This window comes from Echiichthys vipera (assembly GCF_963691815.1).
Source record: "Echiichthys vipera genome assembly, chromosome: 3".
Lineage (NCBI taxonomy): Eukaryota > Metazoa > Chordata > Actinopteri > Perciformes > Trachinidae > Echiichthys > Echiichthys vipera.
In genome coordinates this window covers 21,604,037-21,625,126 of record NC_139828.1, presented here as the reverse complement: position 1 = coordinate 21,625,126, position 21,090 = coordinate 21,604,037, and the positions used below count along the sequence as shown (strand labels likewise).

The 21,090-nt window shown below is 38.1% G+C and overlaps 1 protein-coding gene across 1 annotated transcript in view; it reads right to left on the bottom strand.

Moving 5' to 3' along the window:
* pde4ba (phosphodiesterase 4B, cAMP-specific a) overlaps window positions 1–19,641 on the bottom strand; it is an 82,093-nt gene extending 62,452 nt beyond the window's left edge. The window contains exons 1-4 of the mRNA XM_083940637.1: window positions 18,976–19,641; window positions 3,045–3,239; window positions 737–773; window positions 421–491 (exon numbers count right to left, since the gene is read on the bottom strand). Coding sequence (XP_083796763.1) covers window positions 421–491; window positions 737–773; window positions 3,045–3,239; window positions 18,976–19,076 — 404 coding nt within the window. The 5' untranslated portion in view covers window positions 19,077–19,641. The remainder of the gene's footprint in view (window positions 1–420; window positions 492–736; window positions 774–3,044; window positions 3,240–18,975) is intronic.
* Between the last annotated feature and the right edge of the window lie 1,449 nt (window positions 19,642–21,090).

Genomic DNA, 21,090 nt, shown 5'->3' with positions numbered 1-21,090 from the left:
GTGGTGTCAGTCTGTTTATAGCTCAATACTTCCGTCTTGTGGGGAAATCATTGAACTGCAGTTTAACTGCACAGCCTTTGACTTTTTTGTTTAAAAGCTGTGAAGAGGCTAAACATGAGTTATTTTCACTTCCCCAAGATTTACTGCATAGTGTTTATATTGTTTAAAAGGAATTTTTTATTTTCATGTTGCAACAAGGGAATCTAATAAATTAATTCAAAGAGTGTCAAAGTGGACGTCAACATGACTTATGTACAACACTCTTTACGAGGTACCCATAATGGCCTCTAATACAATTTAACATGTTGTATTATTCTCTCCCTAATATTGTCGGAGTTCAAGCACGTCACTGAAGAAACCATTTGGGGGAAAAAAATTTAGAAAATGTTTTATTGCTGGGCTCAAGACATTAGGACTTACTTGCTGGAGGCACACTGGACATTGGTCAGTGCGGTGAAGTTATTCCTCACACTTCGAAGGCTTGCCAGCACCTAGAAAAAAGCACAGGAAGAGACAATAATGTACACTTTACAGTATATTTAATATCATTTGTATCGTTTCTTAACAGTGCGTTACTATCTGTGTCTTGTTCTGCTTGTGTGCATGGAGCGTGTAGTGCAACTGAACTTTGCACTTTGAACACTGATATTTTTACATTTGCTTAATCCGTGATGGTTTCATAAGAATGAGTGTTGATATCAGACTCAATTTGGGCTACAGACAGTAAAATATTTACCTGAGCAAAAGGCGTTACTATCAGGTCATCACCATGTCTGCAAACACACATACAAAAAGAGAGAGGTGGTAAGGTACGGTACACACCAAATGTCAGGTTTTGCTGTTGCATAAAGCTCATATGCCTAAGTGCTTTCTCCTAGCGTGGTCATGGTTAAAAGCAAAAATGTCAAGTGAGGACAATAAGCAATGTCTACCATTACTCAGCCAGCCTCATTACTTTAATTAACTGAGTCAAAAGAGGGAGAGGAGTATGGGATGACGGTCAAGGTTCAAAAACAGGAGTCTTCTGTTCCAATGTAACCTTGTAAGGCACTCAGCTCTCAGAGTGACTTATTTTTGTTAGCTGAGACAGGGGAAAATACTGAATTACTCTTTTGTAGGTTTCAAAACATTGTTATGTAGTCAACGCCTTAAACCCACCCCCACTATCTATCAGATCTTCCACTGGGGGGCAGAGCAGCAGCCTGCTGTACTGCAGATCCAGTGACATAGTTAATTGGTAAATAAATCTGCACTCGAACATTGGCTCAGTAATAATCATTACATCAAAAGTACTACTTTGTATCTAAGCTTTATTAAACATTTAATTTAGGGTGGGTGATAGTTTAGTATTATTGTCTGCAACGTTTGAATTTTACCTTTATTGTAATTCTTCATTTCATATATGAAATAATTAAAACATGCCAAAACCCTGCACACATTTTCAAGTGATTGACAGCACTCCAGTGACAGGAGTTGTATTGTTACTATAGGATGATATTATGTTTTTGAGTAACACAATTGTTTGAAATGAATGATTCCAAGCTCCTTTTAATGAGAACATCACAACATAAGTTGTTCCAAGTAAAGACACATGTGAAGGGTTTGGTCTTGCAAAACAGTGGGATGGGCTTCCTTGTATTCAACATCCTTTTTGATCATTTCCCGTCACAATTTAGCCTAATTTTAAATACCAATTACACACTGGAATAAGAACACATCCTTATTAAAATTGTGAAATAAGCATCACCCATATCACACAGCCCTACTTTTAATGCACTGTGAAACTCGATCAATCAATTAATTTACTTTGCTGCAGACTCAGGCCACAGTCTAGGAAGATGTAACAAAGAGAAAATATTATTACACAAAATAAGCTCCAGCATAGTATTTTTAACATGGATCCACACAGTTCATCACTGTCATCCTTTAAGTCATCTTTAATATGATGTCCATGATATTAGAGCTATTCTATCCTCCCTTTAGGCTAATTCTTATTACACTGAGCTAACTGTGCCGTGACGCACACAGTGTCATGCAAAGGATTCAGTTCAACAGCACTGTTCAGTGTGTCATCTAGAAATACTGCCATGACCTCTAACAGTCACAAGGGTGAGTAAGTGAGCGTGGAATTAATTAATATGTCTATTAGTAAATAGGTGCATTTTCTGTTTCATCCTCTCTGCGTAATATATCCGTATACTGTATATCACTTTAAATTCTTCAAAAATGTAAACTTGATTTTCTTACTAGAGTCTCTCTGAACATTGTTTTGTGTTCGGCCACAATAATCAAGATAAGAGTTGATAAAAATACTGATACACTTAGCATATTACTCTGCACACACAGCACTGTAGTATCTCAAGCTACATAAAGAAAGAAAAAGTACCGCCAACTTTACTCCTTCAAGGTTAAAAAAAAGATAGTGTAATCTACATTTTCGTTCACATCTAATATTCTCCTTAATGATGCTAGGGTTGAACACTACTCAGTGGTAAGACGCAGACAGAGGTTTTTGAAGAAAAAGTGCAAATACAACATCATCCATCTGAAAGTATCATGCGTCTAAAATGCATTTTAAGTAGGTTAGTGCATTAACAAAAAAGAGGTCTACATTTGATGTTTTTGATTAAGCTAACATTATGGAAAGCGCAATAAGACATTTGATCCTATTTTACTGTTTGCTAGATTCATTTAAATATATTTCTTACACAGCTTTGTTGAGTACTCTTTTTTATAGGTAATTATAGCATTCTACGTTCTGACACGATTCTGATCCGACAGACCATCAGAGGGCTATTTTTAAGTATTGAGGTGTCTTGAGTCTTGTTGTGTTGTGTCTTAAGTGTCTAGGTCCTGCATCACCCTGGCCGAGTTCTAATTTGCAATAATGACCCACATTATCCCTTATCTCTCTCTCTCTATGAGCATATCCATAAAGATGTGTTAATGTAACCCTGCTTGCCACCTTCTACTGTGTAACTTTCTCGGACTTTGTCATGTACAAACTTGTGCTTTGAGTGCATGCTGTTGAGCTTTATATTTACAGTTCAGAGGCGATGGAGGAGTTCCGTGACATGGACTTTGGCGACAGATCATAGTCGCTGTCAGAGCGGTAGAGGAAGGACTCTCGCCGCTGGTTATGACCGGGGAAGTTAGTGTGGAGGACCAGACCAGAGCCGGGGGAGGCCTGGGGGTCCAGAGGGCTGCAGCTGGTGGACGGGCCATTCTCCACATCGAAACTGAAAACAGATAAACACAAAGTTTCTGAGGATGTTAATTTCATATTAGTAATGTGAAGCATAGAGCAATTAAACAAGGAGAAATAAATTATTTCCAGATATAAATTTGGTTTTCTGGTAGCATTTGAGTCAAACGTAACTAATGTCTTATGGACTTATGTGACTGAGCTAAAGAAAATATCCTGATAAGGAAACAAGTAAGTAAACTAAACTTTGAGTTTGGCATGAAGCATTCCTTTTCTGACCTTCAACAAAACATGAAAACAGCATCAATGTATGACTCTCTTTCTTGTTTTAAAACCATTTTGTTTTCATTACTGAACGATCTGTGGACTTGATTATAATGGCCCGAGCATGAAATGGGAAGAGGAATTCTTTCACATGTGCGCCATCATCATCCCCTTACACACTCTCACACATAACTATGTACAGTGAACACACACACATACATGAATGGACTTGGCATGGCCGGGCAAGAAAGGGCAGAGTGACATGCTAGAGTGCACAGTGTTCATTCACTGAGGGGGAATAAGCGAGACTGCGGCTCCTACGTTCATGAGGAGAATGTGGAGGAATGGGTGACGGAGGAGGTGGATCTTATTAAGACATCATCAGAGAAGAGGAGAGGAGGAAACATCACTTAAAGGACATTATTTATGGCTGCGTTGCATCTTTCAAGAGATCAAACAAACAGTGCATGTGACACGTGCTGCATTTTTCCACTGTAGTTCGAGTTTTTGCAAGTCGCTCTCTTTTATCACTTTGTTCTGCCTTGATAGCCATTACTTTCCCCCTGTATAGTAAACACACACCAGCAGAGAGGGCGCTGGTTACACGACAAACTTAAGAGTCCACCTCCACCGCAAATGTGCTTATTGTTGCTTCATTTTTTGATGTTTGACCTTCACTGAGCAGAATGATGTACGTACTGAGTGTGACACTGAAAAAGAGGTTTTCGCCTTCATCTGCTGAAGGGGAAAAGTCTCCTTATTCTCAATTTAAATGCAAGTTTGAAACATGATGTTGGGACATAACAACTAGTTTGAAAGCCAGTTGTGGTCGTGTATATGCAACTTACACAAGTAGGATGTGAAAACTTAAAACTTCCAGCACACAGAGACTTTTCTTTAAATGAATATTTGCATTTACATAAACTTGGATGTGATATGCGACAAGCTTAATAATCCAATGAGTTATTTTAAATTAATGATTTCATTTTTAAGGGGTAGGATTTAATAATTTGAAACTTTTTCTTACTGCTTTTCGCTCATGTACATTAAGGAAAATTGCTAATGAAAGTAACTTATCTTCTTTAATTTTCTATTTTGTTAGATATACTGCTGTTGTCTTTTGTTGTTTGTTGTTTTTTATTGTTTTTATTTTTTTTTAATTGTTGAATTTTACATGCTCAAAATAAAATAAAACAAAATTAGAAAACCCACATATCCATAGATGTGGATTGAATCTGGCATGAAAAACGCACAAGTTCATCAATGCAAGAAAACCTACCAAACTATTGGGACGCTTTCTTCTGCTGTCCACCCCCAACTGTGTAATTTAGGGGTAATATCTGACTAATCATCGTCGTTTGACAACCATGTTATGCAGCTGACCAGATCTTGCTTTTTCAATTTGAGAAACATCAGTAAACTGAGATCTGTAGTTTCAGCTGTTGAACTTGAGATCCCAGTTGACATTTCTTTTTAGACAGGAATTTAGTTGACATATATATACACTAGGCCAACTAGACAATCAGATTTAATAGTGCATTGTGTTTTTTCTTGGTGTATTGTATTTTTCTGTGTTTGCCCTGTATATTGTCAATGCCTTTGGCCTGCCTGTGGACAGAACACCACACACCCACAAAAGCAATCTGGTTCATGCAACAAGGAATGCAAAGATCTCTACATTGGAGAAACAAAACAACCACTTCATAGGCCAACTAGACAATCAGATGCATGACCCAACACAGGAGCGCCAACTCCTCAGGCCTGGACTCCGCTGTCCACTTACATCTCAAGCAGAAAGCCCACTCCTTTGATGACAACAATGTCCACATCCTGGACAGAGAGGACAGATGGTTTGAAAGAGGAGTAAAAGAAGCCATCTATGTAAAAGTAGAGAAACCATCGCTAAACAGAGGAGGAGGTCTGAGACACCACTTATCTCCAATTTACAATGCTGCCCTTTCATCCCTTCCCAGGAGATTCTAACTAACAATCTAACCTCAAAGAGCAACTGTTCACAAATGGCCTCCTGTGACTACAACGACTGTTGTTAAGACTCAATAGAGCACTAACGAAGTCGAAACCTACTTCCCAACAACGACTGCCACTCCAACAACGGTCGTTGGCACTTGGAGCACAAAGGGTCCCAGTGACATAACCGGCCTTGTAAGAGGTTAAATGCCTGGATCTCCACACCAGATAGTCTCTTGGATGAGAGGTGAAACATCTTCCTAGACAAATAACCAAGTCCAGTTGCTTTTGACTGAAACTGCTTTGGGGATTACGATGACCTGGACATGGGAGAATATTCTAAGGCCTCTGTGCCTTTGTAAAGCACTTTGTGACTTTTTGCCTGTGAATAACTCATACAAATTAATTGGAGTGCTCATGAACTGCATCTGTTATTTTATACTATACTTGATGAAAAAGAGTGTTGAAACAGGCTTTTATTTAGATGAAACTGTGCTGACGTACTGCTTAATGTACTGCATATATTACATTTCACTGCACATTGATGGTGTGCTTTAGTGCAGGCCCCTGTGGCAACTCATTATAACCGACGACTCTTCCCATTATGATTTCTTTAAAAAGTATTTGTAGGATTTGGGAGATTTCTAATTCTCACCACAGGGGAAGTGGGAAATTGAGTGACAGGTGAAGGGGTGTTTTTTTTTCTCAAACAATGAGAATCTGATCCAAACAAAAACAATGACAAACAGCATAGAACAGCAGAGCCAAAACCTCAATCTGTAAAACGAGACACAGATGGTTCAAAGCACTTAACAGAACGGGGAAAAGACAAGAAATAAACGAGATGGACAAGACAGTAAATAAGAAAAGGGCTCAAAGTGCACAAACCACAAAGTCTTAACCTAAGAAAAAAGATTAACACCAAGGAAAACAAGTTACAGTACTTTTTCTTTTGGAAAACATGCTCACGTTTGGCAGTCAAGCGAGGAGAGAGGGAAAAACGAGTCTTGACCTTGAGATCTTGTTTGTAGAATATAAAATTATCACATTGATCAGGAAAGGTGCAAAAATTGGTATAATGTGTTATCAAAGCCTTGTGTTTGTTACAGCTCAAGAGAACTGTACAATGATGCTAAACATGACTTAAATAAAGGGTTAACTTTTTTTTTGTTTAAGTGTCTGTACTGCAAGGCCAATACTGCATAATCCAGCAGGCCTACATTTTAGTGTAATATATGTTGTATATATATATATATATGTTAAAAAAAACATGTTAATCTATGACGTGATACTTAAACAAGCACTTTTTAGAATTTCCTGTTCAATTAACTGTTTCTAACAATGACACTATATTGTCCAGAAATACTGTAAAACAAAGAATGAACGCAGCAGATCAAATGTTAATGAAAAGTATATGTGTGTGAGTGAGTCTTTTACATGCATACACATGCATGCCTGCAATAACCACCACGCATCGAATGCTTGACTGCTCTGCCCTCAGGTCAATCCACTGGCTTTGTGTGCTGTGAATGATCACGTGTGGAGAAGTCTAATTCTAGAGCCAGTGCAGGCGAGTGTAGTCATCCACAACACACACACATCTCACAACTTTCTGATATTTGTCTTGTGTTTCGCAATAGCTAGAGAGAGCTTCATGATTTTGTAGATGAATATCATACCCAGTACAGAAGAAATTCAAATGGATAATATTTTCACAGGCCCAGGAAATGTCTCCACGACCCGTCTGTCCAAAAGAGCTTTGAAGGAAGAAAAGATCATGTGCATTTGTGCCAACAGCGTTCTTGAGAATTCTAATTGTTTTTTACTCTATGCAGCAGTAAGGGACTGATAAAATGGATGAGGCAAATTTATTCAATACAGAAAAAAATTTACAAGCTGGTTTCAGAACATCCCTCGCCAGTGGGGGATAAAGTATTTAGACCCTTTATTTAAGTAAAAGTAGTGAAACCATAGTGTAAAAAATACTCAATACAAGTAAAAGTCCTGCATTTAAAACCTTACTTGAATAAAAGTACAGATGTATTATCAGCCAAATGTACTTAACGTATCAAAATAGTATTAATTATACAGAAATATGGCCTCTGTGATTGACGATACCTGGCCATACTGATGAAGGGCAGCAACTATGACAAAGCACAGGGAGAGATGGGACAGTTTGCAGCTTAAATAGACTTCAAAATTAGGAGGGTTTGTTCATTGCAGATGATATGGAGTGAGAAATGTCACTCAACTATCAAAGCATCTAGAGTCAACCACCTGAACTGACTTGCAGGCATCAAATGCAGTAGCCTACTGGAGTAAATCTAACAAGTTACTTGGAACCACTACACATGGTGTGTTTTTGTGTCAGGCAGGCTGGAGCGTTGTCCCGCCATGTTTCTCATGTTGTTGTTCTACCGGTAGACAAACACATCGGCTCTGGTCTAGCTGTGCCTGTGCCACACCAGACTCCAGAGCTGGAGTAGGGTCTGGCTACCCCACACATACTGCACGTTCTGGGACAAGGGAAGAAAAAAGACTAGCTCTGATCTAACAATGAGCTGAGTCACATCCTCATGAGAGAGTCTTTACAGTCATGCGTGTCATGTGTGTCGGTAACAGCCGGGGTACAGGTGTTATGATGATGCTTTATGCTCTCACGAGAAGCCAAACAGGATGAAAAAATAAGTGGATTACCCGATCATAGCCCCGTCCATCCTTAAGGCTGATGACTAATGTGTTATGAAAGAAATGACACAATGAGATGTCCAAGTGTGAGAATGAGAAGAGATCTATGCTAAGGCTTAACTACGTCAAGTTTTGAAGTTTTTTTTGTAAAAAGGGCAACCTTGAGTTCATTTTATGCTCACACGTATACCTTTATGATATACTGGCCTTTGTTCTTTGATTTATAAAAGTGGTGTGATAGTTGAGTACTAGATGACTCCACGGACATAAACTGTAACTAAACTAAATGGTTAACCATTAAGAAAAAAGGGTATATATATATATATATATATATATATATATATATATATATAACATGTATATATAATATATAAAGCCTGTCAAAGGTGAGGTGAGGATTTTGAAACATCCCAACGGACAATAGAAAACAAAACTAAATATGTTTAACAATTTGAACTTAGGAGTTCATTCTTGACCTTTGTAAACAGTATGCAACAAAACAATGTAAAATTACCACTTTTCTGAGCTGCACCAATGAGCTCTGATCATTTTGTTACACAAAACAAAAACAGGATTAACTTACTCATCTGTAAAATAGGAACCTTTATGTCATGGTTGTGTTTTTACCCTGGTCTACTTAACAGGACAAAGAAGGGACATCCAAAAATTGAGCCTTCAAAACACAGCACAAAGACAGACCTTGGGAACAAAAACCCTTTCCTATGAAATGGGGGGTTCCTGGTGGTTTAGTGGATTAGGGTCTGGTAAACTTGAACCATTCTCCCATGCTTTCTCTTTGAAGTTCGTGTATAGAGCCACATGGACTTCAGCACTTGGATCTCACACATGGACTCTATATCTAAACATATACAAAACTAAACTTAACAGTCCTGCTCAGTCAACCAGAAGCATGCCGCCTGTTCAAAGACTAGGATAATAAAAAGGACTGCGGCCAAATGCTGTAATGTAATTATGAGCTACCTAGGTAGAGGGGAAATAATCAGTCTCTATGAGAAGTAATCAACGCGTCTGTGGATTGCATGGCGCACAGTTGTGTTTTACAGGATGACAAGTCATCTATATACCTTCCAAAGACTACTTGGGAAACTGATTCCTTGGGGATGGACATTTTCCAACCAATCATGTTCATTATGGTACTGTGACGGCTGAGTCGGTCATGATTCTGCTGTTATTTTGCACTAAAGCAATCAGGAAGTTCTCCCTCTGACCCTCAAATGATTTGCTATGATGACACGAAATTCCTTTCCCATGATCCAGCTGCCTCTCTGTGACGGAAGAGTAGACTGACTGAGTGATGGACTTGCCTAAAGGATGATAGACTTAGTGACATAAATACAGAAGTTCTCTATGTCAATATGTGTTTGTGTTCTATTTTATTGTATCCCGTTAGCTTCTGCACATTGGTTAAATGTAAATGAATGAAAACTAAGACAATACTCTGCCTTAGTTACATCAGCATTTGATGATAGTAATACTGTCGGTTAACTTGTTCCTCTCTGCAGAAGCCCTGTACAAAATTGACTGTACCTCAACAGATCTTGATATTGCTTCAGGTACACTTGTAAAAGGACATGAAACCAGAAACACTTTTACTGCCAAATAAGTCTTCTTATAGTGCATAACACTAAACACAAAGAAATATGTAAAAATGTATCTGATTTAAAAGTGGAAGAGCTGTGCCAGCTGTAGTAATGAAACACAAAACGCCAGATGTGCAAACTGGAAAATACAATAATAGATTGACATTGAACATGCCAGCAATGTACTAGGAAACAAAGCTATTAAGTGCTTTAAAGACTGCACAACAGTTAAAGAACAATCTTGAACTTAACTTTAACTTACAAGCTAGAATTGGTACACAACCGCTACATAAATCAGTAAACCAAACTAGTTTTATGCGAAATACATCACTGATCACCAGAGAAACAAACTGTACTTTAGACCTGTCGTAGTTAAATCTAAATTTGACAAACCAGGGCCCACAATCTTTGACACACCATTTGTCCTGCATTTATTGGTATAAAGAAAGTTTTGTTATTCTCCTCATTTAAAATTTGGTGGAATTCAGGACAAAACAGCAACTTCTGTGGTAAAGCAGCTAACAGTAAAAAAAAGCAGAGACTACTAGGTGAAAACATCAAGAGACATGGAAAGATAGCAAGGTCAGTAGAAAGGATAGTGACAAATAATGGATGTTTTTTTTCTGGGAAATTACTCTACTTCCCAGCTCTAAGACAATGGTGCTGTTTCAAGTTACTGGGCAGTACCTTCAGGGTCATTTACTGGCATGAGACAAGTCTGTATCCTTCATGTTGATTCATGTGACTGTAGGTGTGTGGGCAGTGATTGTTATTTTACACGAGATGGATTCTGGGGCACAATCTGATCTAAAAGATCACAATATTACAGCATTATCAATTATGTTCGTTTTTTAAAAAGTATTTCTGCTTGCAGATTATTTTCATGATTAATCAATTGTCTATAAAAGCCCTGTATAATTCCTACAGCCCAAGATGGCGTCTTCAAATAATGTTTTGGAGCAACATTCCAAAAAATCGAAAGCTATTTAGTTTATTATCAATTATGACTATAAAAAACATCACGGCCTCATGTTCAACAAAGGGAAAAAATATATATAAATAAATTGAAATAGTTGTCAGTTATCAGTTGTCTGTTGATCAAAAGGGTTTTTTTAATCTTTTGTAGCAAGTCTTAGTCAATTAAAGTAAGTAGTCAAGTGTGGGTATAGTAGATATAGACTATAGACTATAGTAGATATAGAAGTATTTATTCCTCATAATGCCAGTGTTTTAAATAGCTTCAAATAGAAGGAATGTTAAAACAAATGTTAACTTTTAAAGAAGTCGCTGTTATCTATAGTATGCACGCATTTAAGATATATTTAATTAAAGAACTAAATGTAACCAAGAGGTTTAAAAAACATTCATGTTTCAAACAAATTTAGAATTAAATGAGACATGAAGATGTGCAGTGTTTTAACCTGCCAATCACAAAATCCATATTAACTGGGATTCCTTTCTTTTACTTTAACTGTCGAATTGTCCTCACTGCTCATCTGAGTAAGCTAAAATACATTTTGGCAAGAGGCTGTGAAGAAGAAATATACTTTTCCTCAAAAAGACGGTGCCACAGAGTGTCACAGACAGGGAAAGAAAGCTTTCTTATACTTTGAATTAATCTCTTCCTTCCTGTGGGTAATGGTGAGGGGAAACCAGTGACCATTTGTCTGTTGGGTTGTGCAAACAGAGGTACCATGGTAACACCTCCTGTTTGTCCTATGGGTTAGCCAAGGTTTAAATATTATTTCTTCAACACACATTTAAAAAGAATTTTGTTATGTTATTGTATGAGCAATTTTACTAATGTTAACAGTCTTGTGGCTTGAAAAATCAAACATATAAACCATCTGTTCCACTACATCATTATTACAACATCTCGTCAAAATGTATCAGACACAAACGGGACTGAAGAAGAGACGGAGAGAGATGCCAGGGACAAGCAGTGGATCCTAAAAAGTCTAACCAGCCGGCTTGGAGAAATGTGCCAGAGCTCTGAAATGCCCCCAGAAGGATGATGAGCTGATTAAGCAATCCCATCAGACTGAGCAAAAATAGCAGCTGAAACGTTAAGATCCAAATGATCGCAGTAAAATTTCCCTACATGAATCTGCAGCAGAAGTTTCTAAAAATAGGTTAATAACTCGAGCTTGTCTAAACATGCGCATGCTGAGGGAGACATTTCCCAACACAAGAACTTATAAAACTCTAGTTGAGCAAAGGGTGCAACTTTAGGAACCATGGAAAACATCTAAATGTTAAAGGAAATTGATCTCGTCGCTATCATTGTCAAACACGCGTGGCAATCTTTAGCCACGACGGGCATGTTTAAAGCTGCTTAATTCCTGATGTTATTTCAATTGATACAATATAAAGTTATTAACCTGACTCTCGCCAGATGATTTTCGTTCCGCCTTGCTTCCCTCATCCATCTGAGATGGCTCCATAGGAAAGTGATTTCAGGAGGCTGGGCCTTATCAAAAATCCTTGCATATGATTGGATAAACCACTTGTCCGTCATCTTTATTGACGTGCCACTTCAACCACTCACATTGAAACCAACCTATGACGTGGTTATTTTCATTTTTCTTTCATAAGAGGGAAAAGCCAAACCCGGTCGGGAGAAGGGCGAAAACATCGCTTCCACCAACAAAAGCCTTCACAGCCGTTCTCTGATGTTCTTTTAAAGAAGAAACATTTGCTAGATTGGACAACACGGATTAAATAGCAGCAGCGAAGTTGACGCCTGCTTCCTCGATGTGAGCCGCCATTGTTATCTGAATCATAACAGTCGCTTCTCCGCTACGTCGTATCTATAAAAAAAAAACCTTCTGGCGGTCCTGATTGGCTCAACCACCTGATCTGGCGAGGGTCAGGTTATAAAGGTATTGCATCAGCACTACAACTCAGTTGCCATACCATTCAAATTGATTGATTGATCAGTATGAAATAATCATCACCAGATAATATGTGCTTTAACTTAGTTTTTTTTTAGTACAGCGATCTTTACTTTGAGTGATAAGGAAAAATTGGCTAAACTCCAGATTTTCATAAAAATTTGAAAAAGAAAGAATAAGAATAGATCAATGCTACGTCAGGTGCATTGTGGTTTTTTTTCAAAGGGATGCCTGTCAAGACAACCTTGAGTGCATTTTACACTTCTACCTGTACAAGGAAATTAAGGAAAGTAAGTAAAGAAGAATAAAAAACACAAGTATACTTTGTAGTTTGATATACTGGACTTTTTTCTTTGATTTATAAAGACAGTAGGGCTGAAACTAATATTCCTTTTTATCATCAAATTAATGGTTAATCATATGAAACACAAAAAATGTAATAAAATCCCAACAGTTAAGAGACTGTTTCCTCTCCTGAAAATGTTGAGACAAGCTCCCCGCTGACATCAGGACAGCAGAAACCCGGCCCATCTTCTGTCACAGAGTGAGTTTGCCTGTTGCAGCTGCACCTTGGCCCGTGAAAAGATGAGAAGAAGGCGAAGAAGGAGACGAAGAAGAAGAAACCTTTCTTCATCTCTTGATTCTAAAATGTAGCACTTGAAGCAGTTTTGTGTACTTGCATGAGTCATGTCACTTTTGAGTAGTATCTTCACGGTTGAATGCAATTATTTTGAGTCGCTTTGGATAAAAGCATCAGCTAAATGAATGTAATGAAATCTCTACTATCATCAGAAACTTGTAGGGGAAGACACCGGATACCCAAGCGGACCGATCACATATTTTGCAGTTCCCTTGTGGTATCTCTGTAGCTCTGATGCGTTTTTTCCTTTTTGAGGAGGCTTCATCGTAACCAACATGTCCTCATACCTAAATGACAAACTGGGTAGTTTGCCAATGACTCCCAAAATAACATATATGGCCGTTCTATTTAACATTATGGCTCTATGACAATTTTAAACATTTGACTGTTAAATGGTTGCAGTTCCAAACATGTTGTTAACATTGTGAAACTACTTGGTTAGGTTTAGGAAAAGATCATGGTTTGTGTTAAAATTATTTTTTGTTATGGTAATAAGGCTATAATGGTTAGTTCCGGTACCTGGTTACATACGAACGTAGTCACATTTGTTAACTTAAACTTTCCCATCTAACATGAACACCGGTCTCCAAGATGAAAGTCCTGTGCTTGTTTGACTTATCCACCACCACAACCTCTAGCCTATACAAATTGTCTTTCTATTTATACTACGTCACCTGACCTCCGCCTTTGCCAATAAATATGGGTGCTTGCACAAGTTATATATATATATCTATATATATATAGATATATATATATATCTATATATATATAGCTTAAACAATGCTAATTCTATGTTAAACTTTGTTGGCTCCAGCCTATATTGCATTTTGTTTCCCACTTCCCCAAATGGTCAAGATATATTCTTAAGTTGCAACAACTTAACTAAGATGAGAACTCTACATGTATCCCTTGCCATGCAAACAACACTACTGAAAATAACCTTTACTCTATAAAAACAGGCTTCACATCTAGTTAAAACCACACTGAGAATCAAATGTGCCCTCTGGCCTTTTCAATACTGTATGTGAACACAAAAAAGAAAACTCAGGAATCCAACTAGACACAGCATGTATTAAAAGAAATTAGGCCACTAACGTCAAGAGGACTGGCACCAAGTCAGTATACATACACATTTAGGTACAAAGTCATCTACCAGATGCTCTCATTTAGAAATCATTTACAGTCTAAATAAAAAAACGCATGATGTCACACGATTTCAGGAAACACAAAGCAGAACTGGGCGTCACACAGGTGTGATGACGACGGGGATGATGATGGAACAGGGGCTGCGGGTGTCTTAGAGAGTGTGTGTGTGTGTGTGTGTGTGTGTGTGTGTGTGTGTGTGTGTGTGTGTGTGTGTGTGTGTGTGTGTGTGTGTGTGTGTGTGTGTGTGTGTGTGTGTGCGTGTGTGTGTATGTGTGTGTGGGTGAAGTGAGAGATCATCAGAAGAGGGTGAGAGAGTGATGGACAATTGAAAGAAAGGAACTGAAATTGATTTTTTTAAGTAGGAGGAAGACAAAGAGAAAAGGGGTTAAAACAGGAAATAGTCATATAACCCTAGCTGGATGTTCCTTGAAAAAAAAAAACATTTCTGAGCTGGCAAATTGCAGTGTGGCATCTCTTTTCCATTACATTCCCGGGTCTGTACAGACTCGGGCTATTCGTAGTCACAGTCTCTGACTTCTTTCTGTTGCTCTCATTGAACTCTGTGAGCTGGAACTCCATTAAATCTTGAACTTTCAATACAGTTATTTAGGTGGAAAGTAACTTAACTCAAATACTGTAGTTCACAGTTTTATGGTACTTTACTTGATTGATTACATTTTACTCTACTTTATTCTTCTACTCATCCTTCTCTACTGCATTTCATATGGAAATATTGTACTTTTTATTCTACATTGATCTTACAGATGTCTATGAGTAGCAGTTCTACCAAAGTTTATGTTCCCCTAATCCTCATCAGATGGTTGCATTTGATGGTTGCTTCATCCAGGTCAAAAGAGGTACATTTATCCAACATTTCACAAAAAATATTACAAATCTGTGTGCCAAACCTTTTGTCTTCTTTCTTAACCCAATAATCATCTAGGAACCCCACAGATTTGACTTGTGACTGTTTGGTGGGTGACCCTAACCCCTAGGTTGGGAATTACTTGACCAAAATACCTAACTTAATTATACAACATACTAAATATAAACTACTACAGTAACACTCGTTACCCATTGATGCATCAGCATTAGCTGCAACTATCTAATACTGTGATGAATAATAATATACCGTCACCGCGTAACTTTCGATACTTTAAGTATGTTCTGCTGCTTATACTTCTGTACTTTGTTTTAATGCAAGGACTTTTACATGCAATGGAATATTTTTATATAATGTAACGCTAGATTTATTTAAGTAAATTATCTGAATGCTGCTTCCATCATTGTAGTTACCATCATCAAAACCCCTACCATCCTGCCCGCAATCATCATCACCAACACTGTCAGCCCCAGAGCTGGGAACCTTCCAGCCATCCGTCTCTATCACTTTATCATCCTTGTCATTATCTTAATTGCAATAATGATCATTATTACCATCAAACCCACTTCACACCAACGGCGGCTAAACTCACCCATAGCCATTTACTCAGAAATCAAAACTCCCCCCGACCACGTAAACTGCGGTGGAATTTGATGAGTCTTCGCCACATTTTTCTTTGTATCCATCTCCATAACAACGCATAACAGTGTAAGTAAAGTGCACTGCATATAAAATACTGCTGAACCACAAACTCCACAACACAGCGCAGCACCCCGCCCATGGGCAAGCAAGCACAAAACACTGTTCTTCAATAGTCCTGCGTTCAAGAGGAAAATGGATCATCAAAACAAGAAGAAATCTGTTTTTTAAACGCTGGCGGCTATTTTACATGTAATGAAATACAAGATGGAGGTGAAGGTCCACCTTGGGGTCTGTTTTGTGTAATTGAAAATCCTTGCAGTTTCAAACAGATATGAACACTACTCAAATAGCAGCATGAATAGCTGAGCGACATCCTAAATTGTTTATTTGTACTGATGTACAAAATGATGTTTCAACACATGAACAGTTTGGGTTTAAAGCATTAAAAGAGTCCTTATAAAGAGAATCGACAGATCGGTCTGAGGTGAAGCCTAAAAATGACAAAAGGGACCCAGCACCCAGGAAAACCCTCAGTGTGGATAAAATAGGCTGTGATGTTTGTTATTATGCCATAGGATAAAATAAATTCATTTTAAATTCAATTCCATTTCAGGGTTCATCACCTTTTCCAAGGTCAAATTCAAGCACTTCCAAGGTCCATTTTTTCAGGCTTTTCCAGCACCTTACAGCTGTGGTAGACATATTTCTATGAATACATACATTTTGAAAATTATTATTTCACTTTTTTATCACGTTAAAAGAGATTATGCTATAAACAACTAAAATTGTGTTTTGTAATAACAGAAGGATGAGAAATCTAATAAAAATCCTATTAAATAGCTATTTGTTGTGAAATAAATACGGATACAATTTCAAGCATTTTTAAGTACTTTATCCAAAATTTAAGCACTTTTCAAACCTAAACAACACAACTTTAAAATTCAAGGATTTCAAGCACCTGTGCAAACCCTGCCATCTCTTGTCCTAGCTGGCTGGATATGTAAGAAACACTTCCTGGCACACGTAGTATATACTGTAGGCTAATTCATGCACACCCACATACCATGAAAGGGCAGCTGCATTTGTGTAAACATGTTGGAGGCTATGCACAAACAACAACAGATGCATCTGCAGTGCACACAGAGGAATCGACCATGAAGTAATTATCTCACGTGGGCCTTGTGTACCTGTCTAACGATTCAAACATGCAGCGCAATACAGTACACCATCTGTGTACTTCTGCTTTCTTCAGTACAGTCCAGTACTTTCCACAGGAAACCCTCAGTCACAGAGCTGGAACCCACCCTACCAGAGGTGGATGTCTCCAGAGCTCAATGTCCCCGCAATTCCATCAGGGCTATTTGTTATTTATTTTACTGATGAAGGAAAAGGATTTGTGCATGTTGAGAAAGGTATTAGTGATTGACAAATCACAGGACAACAACTTCTCCAAAACACCAAAATTGCTCAGTAAATTTTAAGTATTGTGTATACTAATAAACTGCTGTATTCTCAGGTTGTTTTCCTCGCTCTGCTCTGTCATTGTGATGATGTGCCCTAAACCTTGTAACAGTCCAAGCCAGCAGTCTGTTGCATTGCCAGCTGAGCCAGAATACCCACAATCCTCCTGGGGAGAGACCCAGCCTAGTTTTTCACACTGGTTTATTTCTTCCTCAACTCAAAGATTAAAAAAAGTGCTTGTATCTTATATGAGGATCAATACTAACAGCTGGAGGTACGTAAAGTCTCATCCCTGAGCATAAATGTCCTTTGTGATGACAGTAGTTGGTTTAAATCATGGCATAAACTATAAAAAGCCATCAGGGAAAAACATCCACTGTTGATACTGGCAATGTCTATGCAGAAGTTTTTCCTAAAGTAGCATTTGTCATTCCTTCTGCTTTCCTGATCCTTTTAAGCTTAATCATGTTTAAATAAAACTATTCTTCCAGGCTCTTTGCATTGCTAAATTATTTAAATCCCTGAGACAACGTCAGTATCTAGTGTCACTCATTCCCTTCTCTGCCCTTTAATGATGGCGTTGTATGCTGCTTTGAGGACGAGAACTTCCAAAATATTTTTACAGGAGCCCTGTGTTGCAAAAATACCACCACATTGCAACATCGTCTCAGTTCACCCAAATTATAAAAAACATAAAAAACAAATTTTAGAATTTACCCCTACAAAATGCATTGAGCCATGCAGTAAGTTGTTGTATGGTGTTTCAATACGTCTGGGGTGGGTACAGTAGGAAAATATATATTTTTGTACGTTTGGATGACCCTTTAAACAATATGACACTGAACAATGAAGTCAACGTAATAAAGATTTGAGTAAACTTCTTTCTTAGTTAATCACCTTTCACTTCTTGACCCCGAGCATAGAAACCACTGTTTAATTCAATGTTATGGCTATGGTAGGCATTCCCAGTAATTAGTGTACTATGTAGAAAGAGTTAGACACCAGTGTCCAAACATAAACTGTTGCGGTCAGACAATAATTTCCGCTTTGCAATAATGTCAGTTATAAAGGAGTTGCTAAAGGACTGAGACGATTGGTCATGATTTGTTTATTTTTTTAGATGGGTCGTCTGGGTTTTTCTCACTGACCAGACCGTCCTCAAACTAAGGCCAAAAAAGTAACAATAATAAACAAATTCATCTGAACACTTCCAAACATATTTGTATGGCAAACTACTCGACAAAACCTGTGACATTGTATACAACCACATTCTAGCTGAGGATTACTTTGATGATGAGAAACTCACTAGAGGATTGCTTGATGTATGGGAAATAGGAAGTCACACACACACACACACACACACACACACACACACACACACACACACACACACACACACACAATGGGAGGTGTTCAGACTCAAAACAAGACTTTAACAACTTAGAGAAGCATGTCTTAAAATATGACAGCTTTCAATGCAAGAAAATGTTTACCAATAGGAAAAACCTGACACTAGATAAATTCAGAATGAGACAGCATGAAGTGTGTGTGTGTGGTTGTGTGGGTTATCCATGTGTCCTAACCTGTGAGCATGTCCATGGTTGGCGGCGTGGAGTTTCCTGATGACTTCCTCACTGAAGTCAAAATGAACCCTTCCTCTGGCACATGGTGAACGCCGGTACATTGCCCCGACACACACACGCACTCATGCACACACTACAGGGCACATACCCTCACATACGTAACTGCAAACACACAAACTAGATCGACTAGAACACACCCATAGAGTTAACAACATAAATGCAGCATTTCACACGTACAAACACACACGGACACATACAGACCAAGCTTATTAATTTCCCACACTATCATACACACATTTGACGTGTTAGCACCATTAGTGGGGCACAGTAGCAGGTATACACACCTCTGGCACACTTTATCACACAACTTCAAATAAAAACCATCAAATGTTTATATCAGTCACTACAAAACAAGCACCATCTCACACACACACATTCACCTCACATGAACAGCAATACATCACGTATTGGCTACACGGTCATACATTCACAGTGCTACCTATACATCCTCTGTTTAAAAAGTTTCTCAGCAGGTTAGCCATCAGCCTTTACCCTCATCGCCACGAATAAAAGCAAAAGCAAACTGGTATCCAAAAACCTTCTCTAGACACTTGATGTCACGTCACACACAGCAGCAGCAATAGCAGCAGTCCACACGTCACATCACAGAGCTCTTTAAGCCCTCGTTCACACTCTCCACTCTCTCTGTGCGGACTCTCTTCTCTTCGTCACAGGCTATACTTCCTCCCCATGGTGTGTGTGTGTGTGTGTGTGTGTGTGTGTGTGTGTGTGTGTGTGTGTGTGTGTGTGTGTGTGTGTGTGTATGGGGCTCTGTTCCCTTCAGAGCGGCCCAGCAGAGTAAAGTGAGACATCCAAGTTCTGGAGTGGAGTCGATGGAATGGAGTCATAATTCATCCATCACTTACAGCCTGGTTAGCTTTAATGAACACTTTATGTACGGAAAACATACAGACTCACGTTGGCCACACATACACAGCTATAAACCAAGTACACTGTATATGCTGTGTTGTACAAAGTATGATGAATTAAGAGAGTTAATTTTCCATGAAACAGTGCAACAAAACTTTGCTTGAAAAGCTAGAAAAAGAAGGAAAGATGGACTATGAGGTTTACTCTAATTTCACAGTATTATATAATAAATGTATATGCAGCTTATATAAATTTATGGTGTCTTGTAAGCTCATACAGACTGCACAGAATTGTATACAAGACACTATAAGTCCCCCTTAAATAGCATGTATAAAGAGTTTATAAGCATTAAATTAATTGTTACTAGCACATTACAATACAGTTGTGGAAGCTGGTGCATAAGCAGACAACAGTCAAACAGTTGTAATAATATAAAAACGTCAAATGACAAATATCTTAGAGATGTCAGCATAGCTGCTTATAACTACAAATGTGCATTGCAGTTTATCATAACCATATGTTGCGTATGAATGCTAAATTGGGGGACATGCAGTAAAGTGTTGTAAAGTAAAAAAATGATGCTGGATCAGAGACCTGTTATTCTGGGAACCAGGTCCACCTTAATTGTCAGCGTGCGTCTGTGGGGGGGAGAGGTGGCATCTGGCGCTCTCGCAGGGGGCCACAATGCTTGATGACACTGTACTGTACAATATAGTACAGAATACTGACATCCAAGCCCTCACGTATTATGAGGGGATGTGAATGACAGACTTATGACAGACTGCAGCACATACAGAACAATAAATGTGCTGCAGAAATATAAGAAAAGGGAAAAAGATACAGTATTTAGAAGTACATCAAATTGTAAGATGTCTTATATGTCTATGTGTGGTAATATATATTGAATAACCAACTATGTTTAAAATTAAAAATTTCACTTTTGTAAAATATAATAGATAAATATATAATAAAGTAATTTTAGTGGGTTAAAAACCCAAATAATATACTAAAAGGATCCTGTTTATAGCTAAAGGATGCGAACTAGGCACCTATTAAAAATACATATAATCACTACATTATTGATTTGATACAAAAAGTCATTTTTTCTAATGTTAATATGCTTCTGTGGCAGATGCTTGGTTTATGGCTACTCCCTCTTAGTCAATAAGACGACTAATTGGTCGT